Source organism: Delphinapterus leucas, chromosome 1, assembly GCF_059928025.1.
Source record: "Delphinapterus leucas isolate spDelLeu-1000000601 "Yukka" chromosome 1, BTC_Dleu_Yukka2, whole genome shotgun sequence".
NCBI lineage: Eukaryota > Metazoa > Chordata > Mammalia > Artiodactyla > Monodontidae > Delphinapterus > Delphinapterus leucas.
The window spans coordinates 44,758,415-44,778,542 of NC_143129.1; the positions used below are offsets into that span (position 1 = coordinate 44,758,415).

General features: G+C 35.9%; 1 protein-coding gene across 3 annotated transcripts in view; it reads left to right on the top strand.

Moving 5' to 3' along the window:
* SYT14 (synaptotagmin 14) overlaps positions 1 to 20,128 on the top strand; it is a 244,933-nt gene that overhangs the window by 152,082 nt on the left and 72,723 nt on the right. For all 3 annotated transcript variants that reach the window (XM_022593470.2, XM_089909307.1, XM_089909303.1), the window contains one exon: positions 3,348 to 3,797. In XM_022593470.2, coding sequence (XP_022449178.1) covers positions 3,348 to 3,797 — 450 coding nt within the window. The remainder of the gene's footprint in view (positions 1 to 3,347; positions 3,798 to 20,128) is intronic.

Here is a 20,128-nt window from a genome sequence, read left to right on the forward strand (position 1 = left end):
CCTCATCTTCAGAAAGTTATTTCCATTTTAGAAATGAAAACATTAAGACTCAGAGAATTAAGCAAGTTGCCCGGGTATAAGTAGCTCTTAAACAGTAGAACTGTAATTCAAAGCCAGGTCTGCCTGACTGCAAAAACAGTGGTCTTAACAACTATGCTCTGTTGCCCCTCTTGACATGAATCACTGTGTGAGAAATTACTTTGAAGCATTGGTACCCTCCAAGTACACCACCAGGCAAGCTATCCCAGAGGACTCACAGACCAAATTAAGATGCTCAGGTTACACTTGTGTGTGTGTGTGCATGCATGTGTGTATGTGTGTTTTAAGCTATTTCAAATATAAAGCAAGAAGGAAGAGGAGCAAGATAAGGTAGGAGAACACACTTAGGATAGGATGCCCTTAGGTACAGGTGGCGAGACAACAAACACCGTGAATCCTGGTTTATATAATGTCCTTATGTTCAGTCTTACTCTTTCTGCTCCATCAGCATTCCCTAATTACAGCACGGTAACAAGGACAAAAGTTGAGATTTGAACAAGGGTGCCAGGGGCCAAAAACACATACTTGTTTTATGGGAGAGATGCAGGGGCAAGTACTCCTGGCCACAAGTGAAACTTGCAGTTCGTCTACTAAATAGACATAGATTTTATCTGCATTTCTTAAATAGAACACGTGGGTGACAGAGCTGTCAGCCCAGAGGTGACATGATCATAGCTTGGCCTTTCCATCCCTTTCCATAGGTAATAGTCGTTTGTTCTATCTTATTTTCTGTTTATTCTGTCTTTGACATATCTTAACAAGTTATTAACTTAGTTATTATATATATTTACCACATCTTCTGAATTCTGCCTGTGTCTCTCAAGTTACTTCCTTATTATCTGTAGTTAACAGAACCTGTGAGTTTTGCCCATATTTCAGAAGCTTGATGTGTTAACACTTCTTATTGAGTCTCCTCCATCCTGCTTGTTTTTGTGTCTTCTACAGCGAAACTGAATATGTTCAAACTACAGCAAATGCATGTCACATAAATATTTAGGTGCTGATAACCTGTGTTAGTGTAAAACTCATTCTTGTGTTTTTTCAAGTTTACTTTGCTTCCTACCATTCCTTTAATAGATATTATTTATCAAATAGAAAATTCATACCTTCCTATTGGTTTAATCCAGGATCCAGCTATTTTAGAGCCTATCTTCCTACACAGTTGAACTGGGAGAGGAGTGAGGAGGGTTCAGAAGGATTCCCCGGCAAGGAGTTCATTAACTGTATTGATGACCTGTTGCTGGCTAAAGATTATTGAAAACTTTGACTCAGAACCTTGAAAAGAGGGATTATTTTCTAATTACCTGTTTGTAGAATACAAATAGTAGCTTTTATCTGTAAAAGTCCCACCCTTTTAACCCTCAGTTTCACAAGGATAGCCCAGGAAAAAAAAAAATGCCCAGGAAAAAAAAAAAAAGGGAGGCACCAAGAGAAACAAAATTCAGAAATAGTTATCCGAGACCATATAAAAAATTTTATTGCCTTGAAAATTAGCTGTCATGACACTGTTTTAGAAAATATTTAATTGAAAAATAAATTAATGTAATTAATCATTTAATTAGCAATTATGAAGTGGCATGCATTAAAACATTTTGTTCTAAACTGTCAATTTAACAGAGTAAGAATATTTTTACCCTGATCTAATCGTATTGCATAAAAAACTGAATTATTCCATGAGAGTTTGTTCCTACTCCTAAAGTATTCTTCTTCACTTGTCATCTTTTCTTCCATACACCATATACAAAATTGAGTCATCGTAGGTAGACATGTAAGATCTATGAGGTCAAAGACTTGTGTCTTTTTGGTTCTCTGCTGCATCCCCCACCCAAAATATGTCCTGGCACATAGTAGGTGCAATAGTTAGGCACATGTTAAACTGCTGTAACAAGGAGACAAGTACAATGGCAAATACAGATACAAAACCACAGAAGATTGATTGTCTTTCACTTAACAATACTCCTGGGTGAGTAGGTGACTTGCTCTACAACATCATCCAGGGGCCCGGTTCCTGCTTTTTAGTCACTCTTCTGTCCCCTAGGGTGTTGTCCTAATCCACACGGTCCAAGCTGACCCACACATCCTATCTGCGTATCTGCTTGTGGGAAGAGTGAGAGATAGAGAGCGAAGAGCACATAATTTTTTCTACAAACCCGATCTGGATGTTTCATACTGAACTCTGTTTCTCTCCCTTTGGCTAGAGCAGAGTTTCATTGCTATATCAGTTGTAAGGAAGACTTCAAAGTAAAGTTTCTTGCCAGACAATGTGTTTCTGGCTAAAACCCAGGTAGTTTCTTTGAGGCATGCGAAAAGGGAAGACCAAGAGTCAGTAGTAGTGCCTACTACAGTACGCATTAAATAAAAGTTCAGAAAAATTCAGAAAATTATAAAATTGGCCCACATTTTAAAATGAAAAACACTTAATATTTATTAAAATATTTGAAGGGGTGAGGTGGTATAGCTGAAAAGTCAGAGACCTGAACTTGGCACTGTTAGTCACTAGCTGAAACTCCTGTTACATTCCAGATAGTTAGACTAGCAGGAACTTTAGACAGTTCCAGGCAAAAGAGATACAGTTTCTTTTAATCTTACAATTAAAATATATAGTTTCATGCTTTCTTGAACTTTTGGAATATGTATTCTGCCATTTTCAACAGTAATTAGCGTTAGAAAATAATACGTAGTTTTAAATTCTGGTTAAAAATTGAAGTAGTGTGTGTGTGTGTTATGGAAAATAAATATTTGGCTGCAAGTATTTTGAGGCCCTTGTGTTTATACTTTCATATTTCACACTTCCATTGATTTTCAAGCCTAAATGTGTTAACATCCTATTACAGATGGGGGCATTTGAAACAAATCTGAAAATGGTACCAAATTTTTCAGTAGCATTATACTTTCATTTATGTTCTCTTTCTCTCCAGCCTAATATTGAGCTGTCAGTTGTTTTGTTTATAATGTTACAAATTTAGTAATTTTTTTTTGCAAAAGGAGCAGAAATATACATGGAAGTATATATTTTCGTTTCTCATGATAAAAACGTATATCCAACTTTCTCAAAATTGTGATGGTGGATATTAAATTCTATGTCTTTATTATAATAAGTTTTTGAGTTTAACTTACCACTTACATTACTTTGTCCCCATAGAGTATCTTTTGATTGTAGTTGGCTGTTAATCATTATTACTTTCTTTATGATAGCAAATAAAAACAGTTTTCATATCATCCTTCTAAAGAAATATCAGATACTTATTTACATGCTAGATTACATAATAGAGTTAAAAATTGAAAACATTTAAATTTGCTTTTCTTAGGATATGTCAGCTCAAGGATCATCTTCACAGCTTCCTAAACCTTTTGATCCTGAGCCAGAAGCTAAATATGGCACACTGGATGTGACTTTTGACTATGACTCACAAGAACAGAAGCTTCTGGTAACAGTGACAGCTGTCACAGATATCCCAACATATAACAGGACAGGTGGCAACTCATGGCAAGTACACCTTGTTCTTCTACCTATAAAGAAACAGAGAGCAAAAACCAGCATCCAAAGAGGACCATGCCCTGTCTTCACAGAAACATTCAAATTTAATCATGTTGAATCTGAGATGATTGGAAATTATGCAGTTCGGTTTAGACTGTATGGTATACATCGCATGAAAAAAGAAAAGATTGTGGGGGAAAAGATTTTTTATTTAACAAAACTGAATCTTCAAGGGAAAATGTCATTACCTGTGATATTGGAACCTTCTTACAATCATTCTGTGAGTATCTGATCAAATAGCCCAAATACAGTTTATGTCATGGTATATAATATACACAATTTTTAAAATCTATGATCAACCCAACAACTTTCTCAGCCTATTTTTTACATAGTAATCATACCTACAAAATTTCTAAGTCCTAAATAGGTAGGTATAACTTTCTGTCATCCGTAAAAGTAGCCCTTGAAGATTATGTATGATTTATTTTATGTATTTTATTTTATCTTCACAGAGTCTGGCCTGATGTCTTACATATTTATTCCTTTGTTAAACATTTATTACAGGATTGCTTATGACATCATCTGAACTCCTTATAGAATTTATTGTTTTCTTTCCAGGTTAAAACTAGGTGATACTTTAACAGCTATCTAGCCCATATCTTATTTGATATACTGCAGAAATTATTTGCTTTTATAGAATTTGTGCTGCTGCCTAGGTCATAACTGATTATCCTTCCAGAACTGCTATGAAATTATTTTTAAAGCTTCAAAAAGAGCTCTGCCCTTGTTATACTTTCCACTTTTTTTTCTTTTAAACAAAGATTTTGCAGTGTTTCTGAGAGAATACTTCCATTTAGTACTATGAGCTATTCTCCCTTTTCTCTTTTTTCCTCCAGGTACTGATCACACCCAAGTGTCTCTCCCTCACTGTCTGTCTGTCATCTCTCTCTCCATATTTTTAACTAAAGTCCTGCAAGGCATTGCAAATCGCAGGAGAGTTGCACTGTTTATTTAAACCAGGGAGATACACTATGCCACATAGTTATTTAGATTTTGAGAGAATCTGTGATATGCTGGAAATATAAATTTTGAATTATATTTATTCCTCTCATAATTGAATAAGAAGCATTTTTACACGTAAATATACAGATTTGGAGTAGACTTATATATTAACATAAAGGTATAATATTTTAGAGTTGTTTTTAAGCCTTTAAATGTATTAAGCACAAGTGCAAGGTTAGAGTCTCACTGAATTTATGCCAGGCAGCATTCGATCTTATAGGACCTTCATTCCCAATAGAGCCATACCATTTTAGCTAGATGATTGCAGCATCTTTAAAAACCAAAAGGTGATAATAAATATAGTACATCCCTATGGGTTTTTAATATAATGTTTATCCTTTATTGGGTAAATTGATAACTTGTTTTAATTTTACATTTTAGAATTACTGTTTGGGGAAAATGTCTTTTTTAAATGATATCAGCAGTTTATCAGAGGAGAGGCAAAAAAAGTGCAAGCAGTGTTTCAGAGGGAAGAAGATAACTTTTAATAAAATTGAATATTCTATAATTCTTGCTATGATTTTTAAACTTTCTCATTATTTGGTTTGAGTGATCACTAGTTAATCTGTGGAAAATGCATCCTTATATATAGAAATACCTGATTTATATTAGAAGAGAATGACTGTATCATCAAGAGGTATGTATTTTGTGTTTCTTTATTTGCTCTGAGTTATCTGTTCCCAATTCTGTATTAATTATCTTCTTTTCACAAAGAAAATGAAGCCATACAAAATAATATGGTTTTTTCCTCCGGTCAAACTAAATGATTTCTATCTACACCTACATCACATGTGTTGGCTTATGGGGTTTTTTTTCGTTTTTTTTTAACATCTTTATTGGAGTATAATTGCTTTACAATGGTGTGTTAGTTTCTGCTTTATAACAGAGTGAATCAGCTATACATATACCCCCTTATCCCCTCCCTCTTGCATCTCCCTCCCACCCTCCCTATCCCACCCCTCTAGGTGGTCACAAAGCACCGAGCTGATCTCCCTGTGCTATGCAGCTGCTTCCCACTAGCTATCTGTTTTACATTTTGCAGTGTATATATGTCCATGCCACTCTCTCACTTTGTCCCAGCTTACCCTTCCCCCCCCCCCCGTGTCCTCAAGTCCATTCTCTGCGTCTGCGTCTGCGTCTTTATTCCTGTCCTGCCCCTAGATTCTTCAGAACCATTTATTTTATTTTATTTTATTTAGATTCCATATATATGTGTTAGCATACGGTATTTGTTTTTCTCTTTCTGACTTACTTCACTCTGTATGACAGACTCTAGGTCCATCCACCTCACTACAAATAACTCAATTTCGTTTCTTTTTATGGCTGAATAATATTCCATTGTATATATGTGCCACATCTTCTTTATCCATTCACCTGTCGATGGACCATGTGTTGGCTTATGTTTGATTCTGTATTTCTATATGTCTGACAACCAGTACAATAAATTTCTGTGGAGTGTTCAGAAAAAGAAAAAAGTGCTAAATAGATAGCTTCTAAGACAACATTTAAATCTGAACAAAACTATTTATCTCCTGCTCTTAGAGAATTTTTTCTCTGCATTGCCATGCTTCTCAGAGTTAGTGCCTGTGTTGAATTGTTGCTCTGTCTTGGCCTTCTTTCTTTCTCCACCTGCTCAAAATCTCATTGCTTGTTTTTGGCTTCTGTTTCAAAAACAGCTAGTGTATGACAGTTGTGAGGTTAAGACTCATAATTCTGTCTATCAGCTGTCTTGTCGTAAAAATAAAATACTAAAAGAATGTATGTGTTCTGTCTGTGCTGTAGTGTTAATGTTCTCTTTGCTTAGGTGTTGATATTAACTGTATAGAGAAATCATGTGATTGTGGATTACTTAGGTGATTTTAGCTCTAATTTTGTAAGATGTAATAATATATGAGTGAGAGGTACTTTCATAATTAAACATTTATTCTTATAGCTTTTGAATAATTACTTCTTCTTCTTGCAAGAATATTAGCCTTTTGGCAAGGGAAAGTTTTAATCCAGTTAAAAAATTTACAGACTATGGTTAAAACATATTCAAAGCTCAATTACAGTTCATTTTCATGGGTAATAATAGAAAATTAGAATTCTGCATATAGAATTTAGTTTCACAGCTAGTTTTTCAGAAACTGATCAAATCGATACATTGAGAGAAAAATGACCAGTATCACCAAACTGACTTTCTGAGAACTAAGCCCTGAGTTTCCTTGAGGGTAAAATTTAAGTTTGATATTAAGAGAAGCATATAGTTTGATCAGTGAACAGTGGAAAATATATGAAGGGTTGAAAAGCATGAGTTCTTTCTACTAACTAGTTGTGTCAGTTTGGATAAATTATCTAATCATTTTGAGCATCAGGTTTCTTGTTTGTAAGATGAGAGAATTAAAACAAATGATCTCTAAGGTTCTGCCCAGCACTATATTCTCTGATTCTACTAATATATATTGGGAGAAAAGTTAATGGATTTTAGGTGAGTTTTGTATGCTTAGCATATGACATTTTGTTGTGGGCATTTATTATGTTTTCTCACTCCTTCGTACGTTTTTCAGCAACCTTCTAATGTCTGAGGAAGACCCAACTAAGTCCCACCTCCCTAAGTTAAGCTGTATAATTCACTTCCCTAGTTTCCCTGGTAGCTAGGGCATGAGCCATGTTACCTAGACGCTCCACTCATATTCATCTCTAGGAAACCTCAGCACAGACTGAACAGAGAAGCAGATGCTGCACTCAGATTACGTTCTCATCAGGTTGAAGGAATCTGGTATCGAGTCATCAGTAATTCTGAAATAGATTTGCTGGTACAGAAATTGTATTGGTGCTGAACGATAATAAATAATAATTACAGGAAAGAAAAGACCTTGGCATAGAAGTGTCCAGTAGAAGCAGTAGCAGATTTCCTCACAAGGTCAGTTCTGCAGTATGGGTTTAGGGTTTTCTCTTGAGAAGCTTAGACATAAACCTGGTTCTCTAGTCATACCAGTCCCTTTAATAAATTGCTGTTCCGCTTAGACAGTTAGCTTCCAATGATTTCAAATAAGAACCCTGACTGGTAAATGTTGAAATAGCCATATGGTTTAGTATTTACTTGCTTTAGTCAGTTCTTAAGTTACACTCAATAGTTAGAATGTTGTCAGTTACCCTTCCTGCCATGGTATATCCCTCTCATAAGCTGAATTTTTCTCATACACTCAGCTTGTTCGTATGGCATTCTTTCCTAGTGTATAACCCCAGTTACTTTCTTCACTTGCATTTTTGGTACCATATTGTAATCTCTCTATTACAGTTATCTGGAATAGCCTCTCGCCTTTTCCTCCCTCAAGTTTTATTTCTTATTCAATTTATTAAATTTATTAATAATATTATATGTAGTCATTATGATTTATTAATAGTGAAACTTTATTCTTTCTCTCATAAACATAGAACCCTTCCGGTATAGACAGTACTTAATTAGTATAATCTATGCAAAGTAGTCTGTCTAGCTAGAAAATTGGGACTTCAGTCCTACAACTGCAAAGCACTGAATTTGGCTAACAACTTGAATGAGCTTGGAAGTAGATTTCTTCATCAGAGCCTCCAGATAATATCCCAGCCCAGCTGAAACTTTTATTCAGTCTTGTGAGACCCTAGGTGGAACATCCACCTGAGCTCATTTGGACTCCTGACCTACAGAAAATGTTTTGCAACTTAAGTTTTAGTGATAGAGGGTACTTAATATGTGCCTACATGTCTATAGTTCATTAAATCTGGCTCCATATTTCATTTCTGTGTGAACACATAAGAGTTATAGGAAATAGACATGGGAGTGAGTGGGATTGTCTTGGGTGAGAAGAGAAAATCCTCAGGAATTCCTAGATGTAAAGATTGGAGAAAGGTGGGGGTAGAGTAGGAAGAAAGAGATAGTAAAATATCACAAAATCCAAGAATGACGTTTTGAAGGAAGGAATACTCAACTTTGTCAAATGCTCCAGATGGAACCAATAATCTGAGTGCTGAAAACTGTCCACTGAATTTAGGATATGCAAGTAATGGGTAGCCTTAGAGAGACCTGTTTTGGCGGGGTAGAGGGGTCAGAATCCACACTAGAGTGGCAATCATGTAGACAACTATTCCACCAAGTTTGCCTGTGAAAATAGAGAGGGGGGGCGTTCAGGAAAGATGTTTCTGAGGTTAGGGGAGATTTGGGCATGCTTAAATACTAATGCAAATGGTAAAATATGGAGTGTAAGATATAGGAGAGCTAATTGAAGATAGCTATTAATTGAGGTCTGGGATGAACAGAGAGGCAAAAATGTTACGAGTATTTTCAAGCCATTTATTTTAATTGTAGACCATGACATCTAAGTGGCATAAAGAGAGAAGTAAAGCTAGAAGGGGACTAATAGGCAGTGGAAAGTATAAAGGTTAGTGGACTGAAAGTTCCAAGGATATCAAGGAACAGATGTGAGGGTAGTAGTTGAGCAGGAATTATGGAAAGATAAGGGGCTGTGGTTAGAGAGGAGAATGTTTTCAGTTAATGTGATGTGATGAGAAGGGTTCGGAGTATGATGGTGGGAGTGGGCAGCTGACATGGAATAAAAGGTAAAGACACTGGAGATGGATAAGTTGGTCAAGAGAGGCCAGGTTCTTGGATAGGTTATCCACATGGACATTGATTGAAGTCACAAAAGATGGTGGCAGCAGTTGAAATGTGAGAAAAGATAGAATCAAGGATCGTTGTTCTCAAGAAATGAAGAAAAAATGTTCAGGGAATGAAGAGGAAATGTCTATGAGAGAATATCTATGAAGACAGGATAACAAGAGCCTTAACAGAAATTAGTTATTCTTTTCCACAATTCTAGGGAAGCAGTGTTTGACAAAGCAGCAAAGAATTTTGCTTCTTGACTCTGAGACACTTTGGGTATGAGACAATAACCAGGATGAAAAGTCTACAGAGGGTGATATATCCTCAAGGAAGAATTGGAATTCAAGTAAAGCAAGGTGTTGAGGGTTCAGGGAGGCAACTCAAGCTCTGGACGAGTCTATCATAGATCAGGAGGGCCAGAAGGCATAGTGAAAAGATTCTGAAAAGGAGAAGCATGATGGAAGTTTGTGTTAGTGAAGAAGTACCAAGAATAAGAGAATGAATGTTAAAGTAAAAGAGATGGCCAATATCATCAGGGATTTGCCTTCATTTATATTATACCAAAATGTTCATCCCAATCATAATTTGAGTCTATTTAATTTTTGTTTCTTCTTTTTTTTTTTTTTTTTTTTTTTTTTTTTGCGGTACGCTGGCCTCTCACTGTTCTGGCCTCTCCCGTTGCGGAGCACAGGCTCCGGACGCGCAGGCTCAGCGGCGATGGCTCACGGGCCCAGCCGCTCCGCGGCATGTGGGATCTGCCCAGACCGGGGCACGAACCCGTGTCCCCTGCATCGGCAGGTGGACTCTCAACCACTGCGCCACCAGGGAAGCCCCCATAATTTGAGTCTATTTAAATCTCCGATTTCATTTAAAGTCTAATTTAAATAAAATCTTTTTGAAAATTTATTAGATTATTTCAAATATACTTTAAATTAGTTGATCTTATCTATCTTTGTATACCAAATATCTAGTACTGGTTATTGCTGTACAAATGTTGAATGGATGGATGGGTGATTAGGTGAATACAGTACATAATATTTCTGAGTTATTGCCTCTGGTGCTGATTTTTGCAGCTGGTCATGTGTTTTCTTGTTCTTGAACTTATTCCTTCTAGATTTTCAACACTTTGAGAATAGATACTGTTGTTTTACTTATTTGATATTGTTCATAGAACCTAGAACATAAGGGAAATTGATTCATCAACATGTTCAGATAAACCTAATCATTTTAAAATTCTTAGTAAGTTCCGTATAACATTATTCCCTGATAGGTATCACCATGCTTAAAACAGCTCTATTAGGAATATTTTACAACCTGGTATTCAATAAGTATGCATCTCAGGGTAATTAAATAGGAACACATCAGGATTTGCTATATTTTTAACTCATAATTGACTAATTAGGGACATAGCATACTTATATAATTTCTCATTCAAGAGTACAGTGCCACAGTTTCCTAAGAATGATCACCCTTCCTCATGACTTACAGCAATGATGGGCTTATTTTAGACTCTTGTATTTTCCACCTTTAATTTCTAAAAATCCCTGTATCTCAAAAACAGCCTGCCTTTATATTAATGGATTGAATTAATTTAGTTTGATATTTGTACTATTTTATTTTTAAGAGAGGTAAATTATTGCTCAGACATAATTGAAATATGTGCTCCTCTAAGAATCAAACTTTAGTCTCTATTATTAGGAAGTGGGTTTTATTTCTTTATTTTTAAAGTGGAATATAGTTGCTTTACACTGCTGTGTCAGCTTCTGCCGTACAGCAAAGTGAATCAGCCATACATATACATATATCGCCTCTGTTTTGGATTTCCTTCCAATTTAGGTCACCACAGAGCACTGAGTAGAGTTCCCTATGCTATACAGTAGGTTCTCATTAGTTACCTATTTTATACATAGTGTATACATGTCAGTCCCAGTCTCCCAATTCATCTCACCCACCCCCTTTCCCTCTTGGTATCCATATGTTTGTTCTCTACGTCTGTGTCTATTTCTGCTTTGCAAATAAGATCATCTTTACGATTTTTCTAGATTTCACATATATGCATTAATAGACAGTATTTGTTTTTCTCTTTCTGACTTATTTCACTCTGTATGACAGTCTCTAGGTCCATCTATGTCTCAGGAAATGACACAATTTCGTTCCTTTTTATGGCTGAGTAATATTCCATTGTATAGATGTACCACATCTTCTTTATCCATTCCTCTGTCAATAGACATTTAGGTTGCTTCCTTGTTCTGGCTATTGTAAATAATGCTGCAGTAAACACTGGGGTGCATGTATCTTTTTGAATTATCGTTTTCTCTGGGTATATGCCCAGTAGTGGGATTGCTGGGTCATATGCTAGTTCTATTTTTAGTTTTTTAAGGAACCTCCATACTGTTTTCCATAGTGGCTGTATCAATTTACATTCCCACCAACAGTGTAAGAGGGTTCCCTTTTCTCCACACCCTCTCCAGCATTTACTGTTTGTAGATTTTGTGATGATGGCCATTCTGACTGGTGTGAGGTGATACCTCATTGTAGTTTTGATTTGCATTTCTCTAATGATTAGTGACGTTGAGCATCTTTTCATGTGTTTGTTGGCCATCTGTGTATCTTTTTTGGAGAAATGTCTATGTAGTTCTTCCACTCATTTTTTGATTGGGTTTTTTGGGGGTTTTTTGATATTGATCTGTATGAGTTGTTTGTATATTTTGGAGATTAATCTTTTGTCAGTTACTTCGTTTGCAAATATTTTCTCCCGTTCTGAGGGCTTTTTGTCTTGTTTATGGTTTCCTCTGCTGTGCAAAAGCTTTTAAGTTTAATTTGGTCCCATTCATTTATTTTTGTTTTAATTTTCATTACTCTAGGAGGTGGGTCAAAAAAGGTGTTGCTGTGATTTATGTCAAAGAGTGTTCTGCCTATGTTTTCCTCTAAGAATTTTATAGTGTTTGGTCTTACATTTAGATCTTTAATCCATTTTGAGTTTATTTTTGTGTATGGTGTTAGAGAGTGTTTTAATTTCATTCTTTTACATGTAGCTGTCCAGTTTTCCCAGCCCCACTTATTGAAGAGGCTTTTTCTCCATTGTATATTTTTGCCCCTTTGTCGTAGATTAGGTGACCATAGGTGCGTGGGTTTATCTCTGGACTTTCTATCCTGCTCTGTTGATCTATATTTCTGTTTTTGTGCCAGTACCATACTGTCTTGATTACTGTAGCTTTGTAGTATAATCTGAAGTCAGGGAGCCTGATTCTTCCAGCTCCATTTTTCCTTCTCCAGATTGCTTTGGTTATTTGGGGTGTTTTGTGTTTTCTTACAAATTGTACGATTTTTTGTTCTAGTTCTGTGAAAAATGCCATTGGTAATTTGATAGGGATTGCATTGAATCTGTAGATTGCTTTGGGTAGTATAGTCATTTTCACAATATTGATTCTTCCAATCTAAAAATATGGTATATCTCTCCATCTGTTTATTTCTTCTTTGATTTCTTTCATCAGTGTTTTATAGTTTTCTGAGTACAGGTCTTTTGCCTCCTCAGGTAGGTTTATTCCTAGGTATTTTATTCTTTTTTGTTGCAATGGTAAATGGGATTGTTTCCTTAATTTTTCTTTCTGCCCTTTCGTTGTTAGTATATAGGAATGCAAGAGATTTCTCTGTATACTTTTGTATCCTGCAGCTTTACCAAATTCATTGATTAGCTCTAGTAGTTTTCTGGTGGCGTCTTGAAGATTTTCTATGTATAGTATCATGTCATCTGCAAACAGTGACAGTTTTACTTCTTCTTTTCCAATTTGTATTCCTTTTATTTCTTTTTCTTCTCTGATTGCCGTGGCTAGGACTTCCAAAGCTATGTTGAATAATAGTGACGAGAGTGGACACCCTTGTCTTCTTCCTGATCTTAGAGGAAATACTTTCAGTTTTTCACTATTGAGAATGATGTTTGCTGTGGGTTTGTCATATATGGCCTTTATTATGTTGTGGTAAGTTCCCTCTATGCCTACTTTCTGGAGAGTTTTTATCATAAATTGGTGTTGAATTTTGTCAAAAGCTTTTTCTGCGTCTATTGAGATGATCATATGGTTTCTATCCTTTAATTTATTAATATGGTGTATCACATTAATTGATTTGCATATATCGAAGAATCCTTGCATCCCTGGAGTAAATCCCACTTGATCATGGTGTATGATCCTTTTAATGTGTTGTTGGATTCTGTTTGCTAGTATTTTGTTGAGCATTTTTGCATCTATGTTCGTCAGTGATACTGGCCTGTAATTTTCTTTTTTTTTTTGAATTTTATTTTTATACAGCAGGTCCTTATTAGTTATCTATTTTATACATATTAGTGTATATATGTCAATCCCAATCTCCCAATTAATCTCATCACCACCCCCAACTCTCCCCCCTTGGTGTCCATATGTTTGTTCTCTACATCTGTGTCTTTATTTCTGCCTTGCAAACTGGTTCATTTGTACCATTTTTCTAGTTTCCACATATATGCGTTAATATACGATATTTGTTTTTCTCTTTCTGACTTACTTCACTCTGTATGACAGGGTCTAGGTCCATCTACATCTTTACAAATGACCCAATTTCGTTCCTCTTCATGGCTCAATAATATTCCATTGTATATATGTACCACATCTTCTTAATCCATTCATCTGTTGATGGGCATTTAGGTTGCTTCTGTGACCTGGCTATTGTAAATAGTGTTGCAGTGAACATTGGGGTGCATGTGTCTCTTTGTGTAATTTTTTTTGTGTGTGATATCTTTGTCTGGTTTTGGTATCAGGGTGGTGGTAGCCTTGTAGAATGAGTTTGGGTGTGTTCCACCCTCTGCAATTTTTGGGAAGATTTTGAGAAGGATAGGTGTTAGCTCTGCTCTAAATGTTTGCTAGAATTCGCCTCTGAAGCCATCTGGTCCTGGACTTTTGTTTGTTGGAAGATTTTTAATCACAGTTTCAATTTCATTGCTTGTGATTGGTCTGTTCATATTTTCTGTTTCTTCTTGGTTCAGTCTTGGAAGGTTGTACTTTTCTAAGGAGTTGTCCATTTCTTCCAGGTTGTCCATTTTATTGGCATATAGTTGCTTGTAGTAGTCTCTTATGATCATTTGTGTTCTGCAGTGTCAATTGTAACTTGTCCTTTTTCATTTCTAACTTTATTGATTTGAGTCCTCTCCCTTTTTCTCTTGTTGAGTCTGGCTAATGGTTTATCAATTTTGTTTATCTTCTCAAAGAACCAGCTTTTAATTTATTGATATTTGCTATTGTTTTCTTTGTTTCTATTTCATTTATTCCTGCTCTGATCTTTATGATTTCCTTCCTTCTGCTAACTTTGGGTTTTGTTTGTTCTTCTTTCTCTAGTTCCTTTAGGTGTAAGGTTAGATTATTTATTTGAGATTTTTCTTGTTTCTTGAGGTAAGCTTGTATAGCTATAAACTTCCCTCTTAGAACTGCTTTTGCCGCATCCCATAGATTTTGGATTGTCGTGTTTTCATTGTCATTTTCCTCTAGGTATTTTATGATTTCCTCTTTGATTTCTTCAGTGATCTCTCGGTTATTTAGTAACATAGTGTTTATCTTCCATGTGTTTGTGTTTTTTACATTTTTTTCCTGTAATTGATTTCTGCTCTCATAGCATTTTGCTTGGAAAAGATTCTTGATATGATTTCAGTTTTCTTAAACTTACCAAGGCTTGTTTTGTGGCCCACGATGTGATCTGTCCTGGAGAATGTTCCATGTGCGCTTGAGAAGAAAGTGTTTTCTGCTTCTTTCAGATGAAATGTCCTATAAATATTAATGAAGTCTGTCTTTTCTAATGTGTCATTAAAGGCTTGTGTGTCCTTGTTTATTTTCTGTCTGGATGGTCTATCCATTGGTGTAAGTGGAGTGTTAAATTCCCCCATTATCGTGTCACTGTCGCTTTCCCCTTTTTTGCCCGTTAGCGTTTGCCTATGTGTTTAGGTGCTCCTGTGTTGGATGCCTAAATATTTACAATTGTTATATCTTCTTCTTGGATTGATCCCTTGATCATTATGTAGTGTCCTTCCTTGTCTCTTGTAATACTTTTTATTTTAAAGTCTATTTTGTCTGATATGAGTATTGCTACTCCAGCTTTCTTTTGATTTCCATTTGCATGGAATATCTTTTTCCATCCCCTCACTTTCAGTCTGTATGTGTCCTTAGATCTGAAGTGGTTCTCTTGTAGACAGCATATATACGGGTCTTGTTTTTGTATCCATTCAGCTAGTCTGTGTCTTTTGGTTGAAGCATTTAATCCATTTACGTTTAAGGTCATTATTGATATATATGTTCCTATTACCATTTTCTTAATTGTTTTGGTTTGTTTTTTTAGGTCTTTTTCTTCTCTTGTGTTTCCTGCCTAGAGAATATCCTTTAGCATTTGTTGTAAAGCTGATTTGGTGGTGCTGAATTCTCTTAGCTTTTGCTTGTCTGTAAAGCTTTTGCTTTCTCCGTCAAATCTGAATGAGATCCTTGATGGGTAGAGTAATCTTGGTTGTAGGTTTTTTCTTTTCATCACTTTAAGTATGTCCTGCCACTCCCTTCTGGCCTGCAGCATTTCTACTGAAAAATCAGCTGATAACCTCTTGGGGATTCCTTTGTATGATATTTGTTGCTTTTCCTTTGCTGCTTTTAACATTTTTTCTATGTATTTAATATTTTTTAGTTTGACTAATATGTGTTTCAGCATGTTTCTCCTTGGATTTATCCCATATGAGACTCTCTGTGCTTCCTGGACTTGGTTGACTATTTCCTTCCCCATGTTAGGGAAGTTTTCGAATATAATCTCTTGAAATATTTTCTCTGACCCTGTGTCTTTCTCTTCTTCTTCTGGGACCCCTATAATTCAAATGTTGGTGCATTTAATGTTGTCCCAGAGGTCTCTGAGACTATCCTCATTTCTTTTCATTCTTTTTTCTTTATTCTGTTCCATGGCAGTGATTTCCACCATTCTGTCTTCCATCTCACTTAATCCGTTCTTCTGCCTCAGTTATTCTGCTACTGATTCCTTCTAGTGTATTTTTCATTTCAGTTATTGTGTTGTTCATTACTGACTGTTTGTTCTTCAGTTCTTCTAGGTCCTTGTTAAACATTTCTTGTATCTTCTTGATCCGTGCCTCCATTCTGATTCAGAGATCTTGGGTCATCTTTGCTATCATTACTCTGAATTCTTTTTCTGGTAGATTGCCTATTTCCTCTTCATTTATTTGGTCTTGTGGGTTTTCACCTTGCTTCTTTGTCTGCAACATATTTCTCTGTCATCTCATTTTGTCTGACTTACTGTGTTTACGGTCTCCTTTCCACAGGCTCCAGGGTCGTAGTTCCTCTCGCTTCTCTTGTGTGCCACTTGGTTGGTGAGATTGGTCCAGGGGCTTGTTTAGGCTTCCTGGTGAGGGACTGGTACCTCTGCTCTGGTGCGTGGAGCTGAGTCTTTTCCCTCTGATGGGCAGGGCCACGTCTGGTGGCTTGTTTTGGGGTGTCTTTGAGCTTAGTATGATTCTAGGCAGCCTGTCTGCTGATGGGTGAGGCTGTGTTCCTGTCTTGCTAGTCGTTTAGCATGAGGTGTCCAGCACTGGATTCTGCGGGCAGTTGGGTGGAGCATGGTCTTGGCGTCAAGAGAGAGTCTTCATCCTGCCTTCCACAGACTGTGTGCTGTATTCTCCTTCGATCCCCCAAAGGTCGCTTTCTGTCCCAGCTGATTTCGCACTGTGGGGTTTTTTTCTGATTCCAGGAACCTCTCCTCACCTTCAGCTTCCTGCCAGGGTTGGTGGTCCCTTTATTGATTCCTTGTTTCTTTTTTTCTTTCTTTCATTCTACCCAGTTGTGAGGAGATTTTTCTTGTCCTTTTAGGTATCCAAATTCTTCCACTAATGTTCAGCAGGTGCTCTGTGAGAATTGTTCCATTTGAATGGAAACAGCCAAAAATAAATAAATAAATATATATATTTTTAAAAAAAGAAAAAAACTTACACCTAAAACTAAGACAACACTGTTAAACAACTATACTCTGGTATAAAATAAAAGTCTTTTAAAAAACTAATCTTCATCTATTTTCATATTTGCTACAAATCACATACTACCATTGTCAATAAAAATCTACATTTTCTAAATGTAGATTACACTTCTTCATCATAAAGCAATTTAAAATTAATACTTCATGATAAATTAATGATCACAGTTAAAAATGACTACATCAAAGAGAAAGCTGCATGTATGCAATTCAGTTTCCTAGACAATAACAGTAATGTGAGTCATGGCTCACTTTAGTATAAAACTAAATAGTTATAGGCCTATTTAGAGGCAGTTATTCAAAGAGAAAGTAAGTGAACATATATCACTGGTAGAGGGGAATAACTAGTCTCACATGAAGAATTGTTAATCAGATAAATCAGTGAAAGGGAGAAGCTAAATTACAGCATAGAAGGAAGCTTTTTGTTTAAATCAGAGTCTTAGTTTAAATGTTAAGTTTAAACTTAGTTTAAAAAGAAGTCAAGTTTAAATGTTAAGTCTCAAGAAGTTTTGAACATGCAGAAGAATTGAGTGGGAGAAACTAAAATTTCAGTGACTAAAATCATTTGTTTTTTATATCTAGTCTGGGGAATGAAAAACATCAAACATCTTAACTGGCGTTCATTTAGTTGAACCATCCAAGTGCTAAACTATAAACTACCAAGGACCAACTCATACTTCATTTTTTTGTATTATTTTTTCAAAAAAAGCCAGAAAAGTAAAGTATAAGTTTAAGTGTAATAAATATTACAGGTAGTATTTTCCTTTTCTGCTCTATTTTATTTTATGCAATTAATTTTTCCAAGATACTGATATCAATTGTTTATAATACTAATGAGAGAAATTAAATGTCTTTTGGAAAGAGACTACTATTTGATCATTTTAGAGTGGAGTAAAGATTATGATAGGTAAATTTGGGTCCAGGTGAGCAACATATTCTATAATTAAGAACATTAAAATGCATTAAATGGAGCAAGAGGGGATAAAATAGTGTTTTCTAAAGAAACGCCATGGAGAGAGATATAACATTCAAATTCTAAATATCGACCATGATTTTTTTTAAATTTTATTTATTGGCTGTGTTGGGTCTTCGTTGCTGCACGCGGGCTTTCTCTAGTTGCGGCGAGCAAGGGCTCCTCTTCATTGTGGTGCACGGGCTTCTCATTGCAGTGGCTTCTCTTGTTGCAGAGCACGGGCTCTAGGTGTGCAGGCTTCAGTAGTTGTGGCTTGTGGGCTCTAGATGTGTGGGCTTCAGTAGTTGTGGCTCGCGGGCTCTAGAGCGCAGGCTCAGTAGTTGTGACGCACAGGCTTAGTTGCTCTGCGGCATGTGGGATCTTCCTGGACCAGGGCTCAAACCTGTGTGCCCTGCATTGGCAGGCGGATTCTTAACCACTGCGCCACCCGGGAAGCCCTTGACCACTATTTTTAAAAATTCTTTTGGAGCATCTATAAAGTGGACATCCTGAACACATGCCTTCTTCATCATTACCAACAGGTGAGAAATATATATATTTTACCTTAAAGAAGCACTTTATTACATTACCGCAGGCAATTCCCTTTCTTCTGGATTGTTTCACAGTAATAAAATAGTTGTATCCACTGTGCCTCTTGTTCATTATCTTAGGCTTTTCGTAAATGGATGATAATTAATGAACAATACCATTGAGTGAGCTTGTCCTTGAGGCCTTCCCTTTAGAAATAAAAGAAATACCAAACAGAAGCAACATTTTTTTTTTCCTAGTCATTCTCCTCATCATGTTAATATTAAATAGCAGGGTAGTATCCAATGGGCAACTGTATTTCGAAACCAAAATCCTTAATTCTACGATTTTCACATTTAAAGTCTTGACAGATAATTTAAAATAGTAGGTTCTTCACTGGAAAAACAACATTAAAGTGCTAGATATTAATTTTGAAAAATCGTAGATATGAAAATCTATTTTATCAGAATATATTTTATAAAACAGTCAGTAGTAATGGTATTGACTAAAGTTTTTTCATCTGAATTAGGAGTATTGAGGATGTTCCCTCCTAAAGAGTTGTGGTTTTATCTGCTGTGACATTTATTTTGAGGTTGATGGGGTTTAATGCTGCTTTTCCAGGGTGATGCCTATTTAGGCATACAGTGAGAATTGAAAGAGAACTGATAAATACTAATTACAAAAACATTTTTCTTTCTGGAAAATTTGAAATTTAATTTAAAAAAGAAGCAGTTTTTACATTTGATGCATTTATGTTCTTATGGTAGAATATGAGCTTAAGACATACTGCATTCAGGTCTAGGACAGAGGAACTTTATTTTAAAAAATTAAACTTGAAGGAAACATTTTATTAGTGGGTTTTCTGTCTCATCATCACATTTGTTTTATGGACTCTGTAGGGACATGTAATGAGCCAGAAAAAATATCTATTTGACAGTTACATTTTCTTTTATTCTCTTCAAGGCAAGGAACAACTCTGGTCAAAAATGATTGTACATTTAAGCTTATATAGAAATTCCTGATGCTATTTATATGAAGCAGGTATATTTAAATGATTTCTATCCCTGAAAATGAGCATGGCTCTGCAAGTACACTGTGTGCTCATTCATTACTGGGAACTCCTATTTGAGTGAAATACACATTTTTAGGTGTTGAGCATGCAAATCTGTTGTTGTAAAAAAGGCTAATTCTCCATAGTACACATGTTAGCAATTGGGATACGTGACCTAAGTACTTCCCAAGGTTGTGATGATTAAATGAGATGAGGTATGTGAAAACCTTCATAGACTAGCAGTATTAGTTGTGAACCTGAAATAAAATATGTATTCTTTTGTTTTTTTCCTTGGCTGCGTCAGGTCTTAGTTGCAGCACGCGGAATGTTTTTGTTGCGGCACGCAGGCTTCTTTCTAGTTGTGGCCTGCGG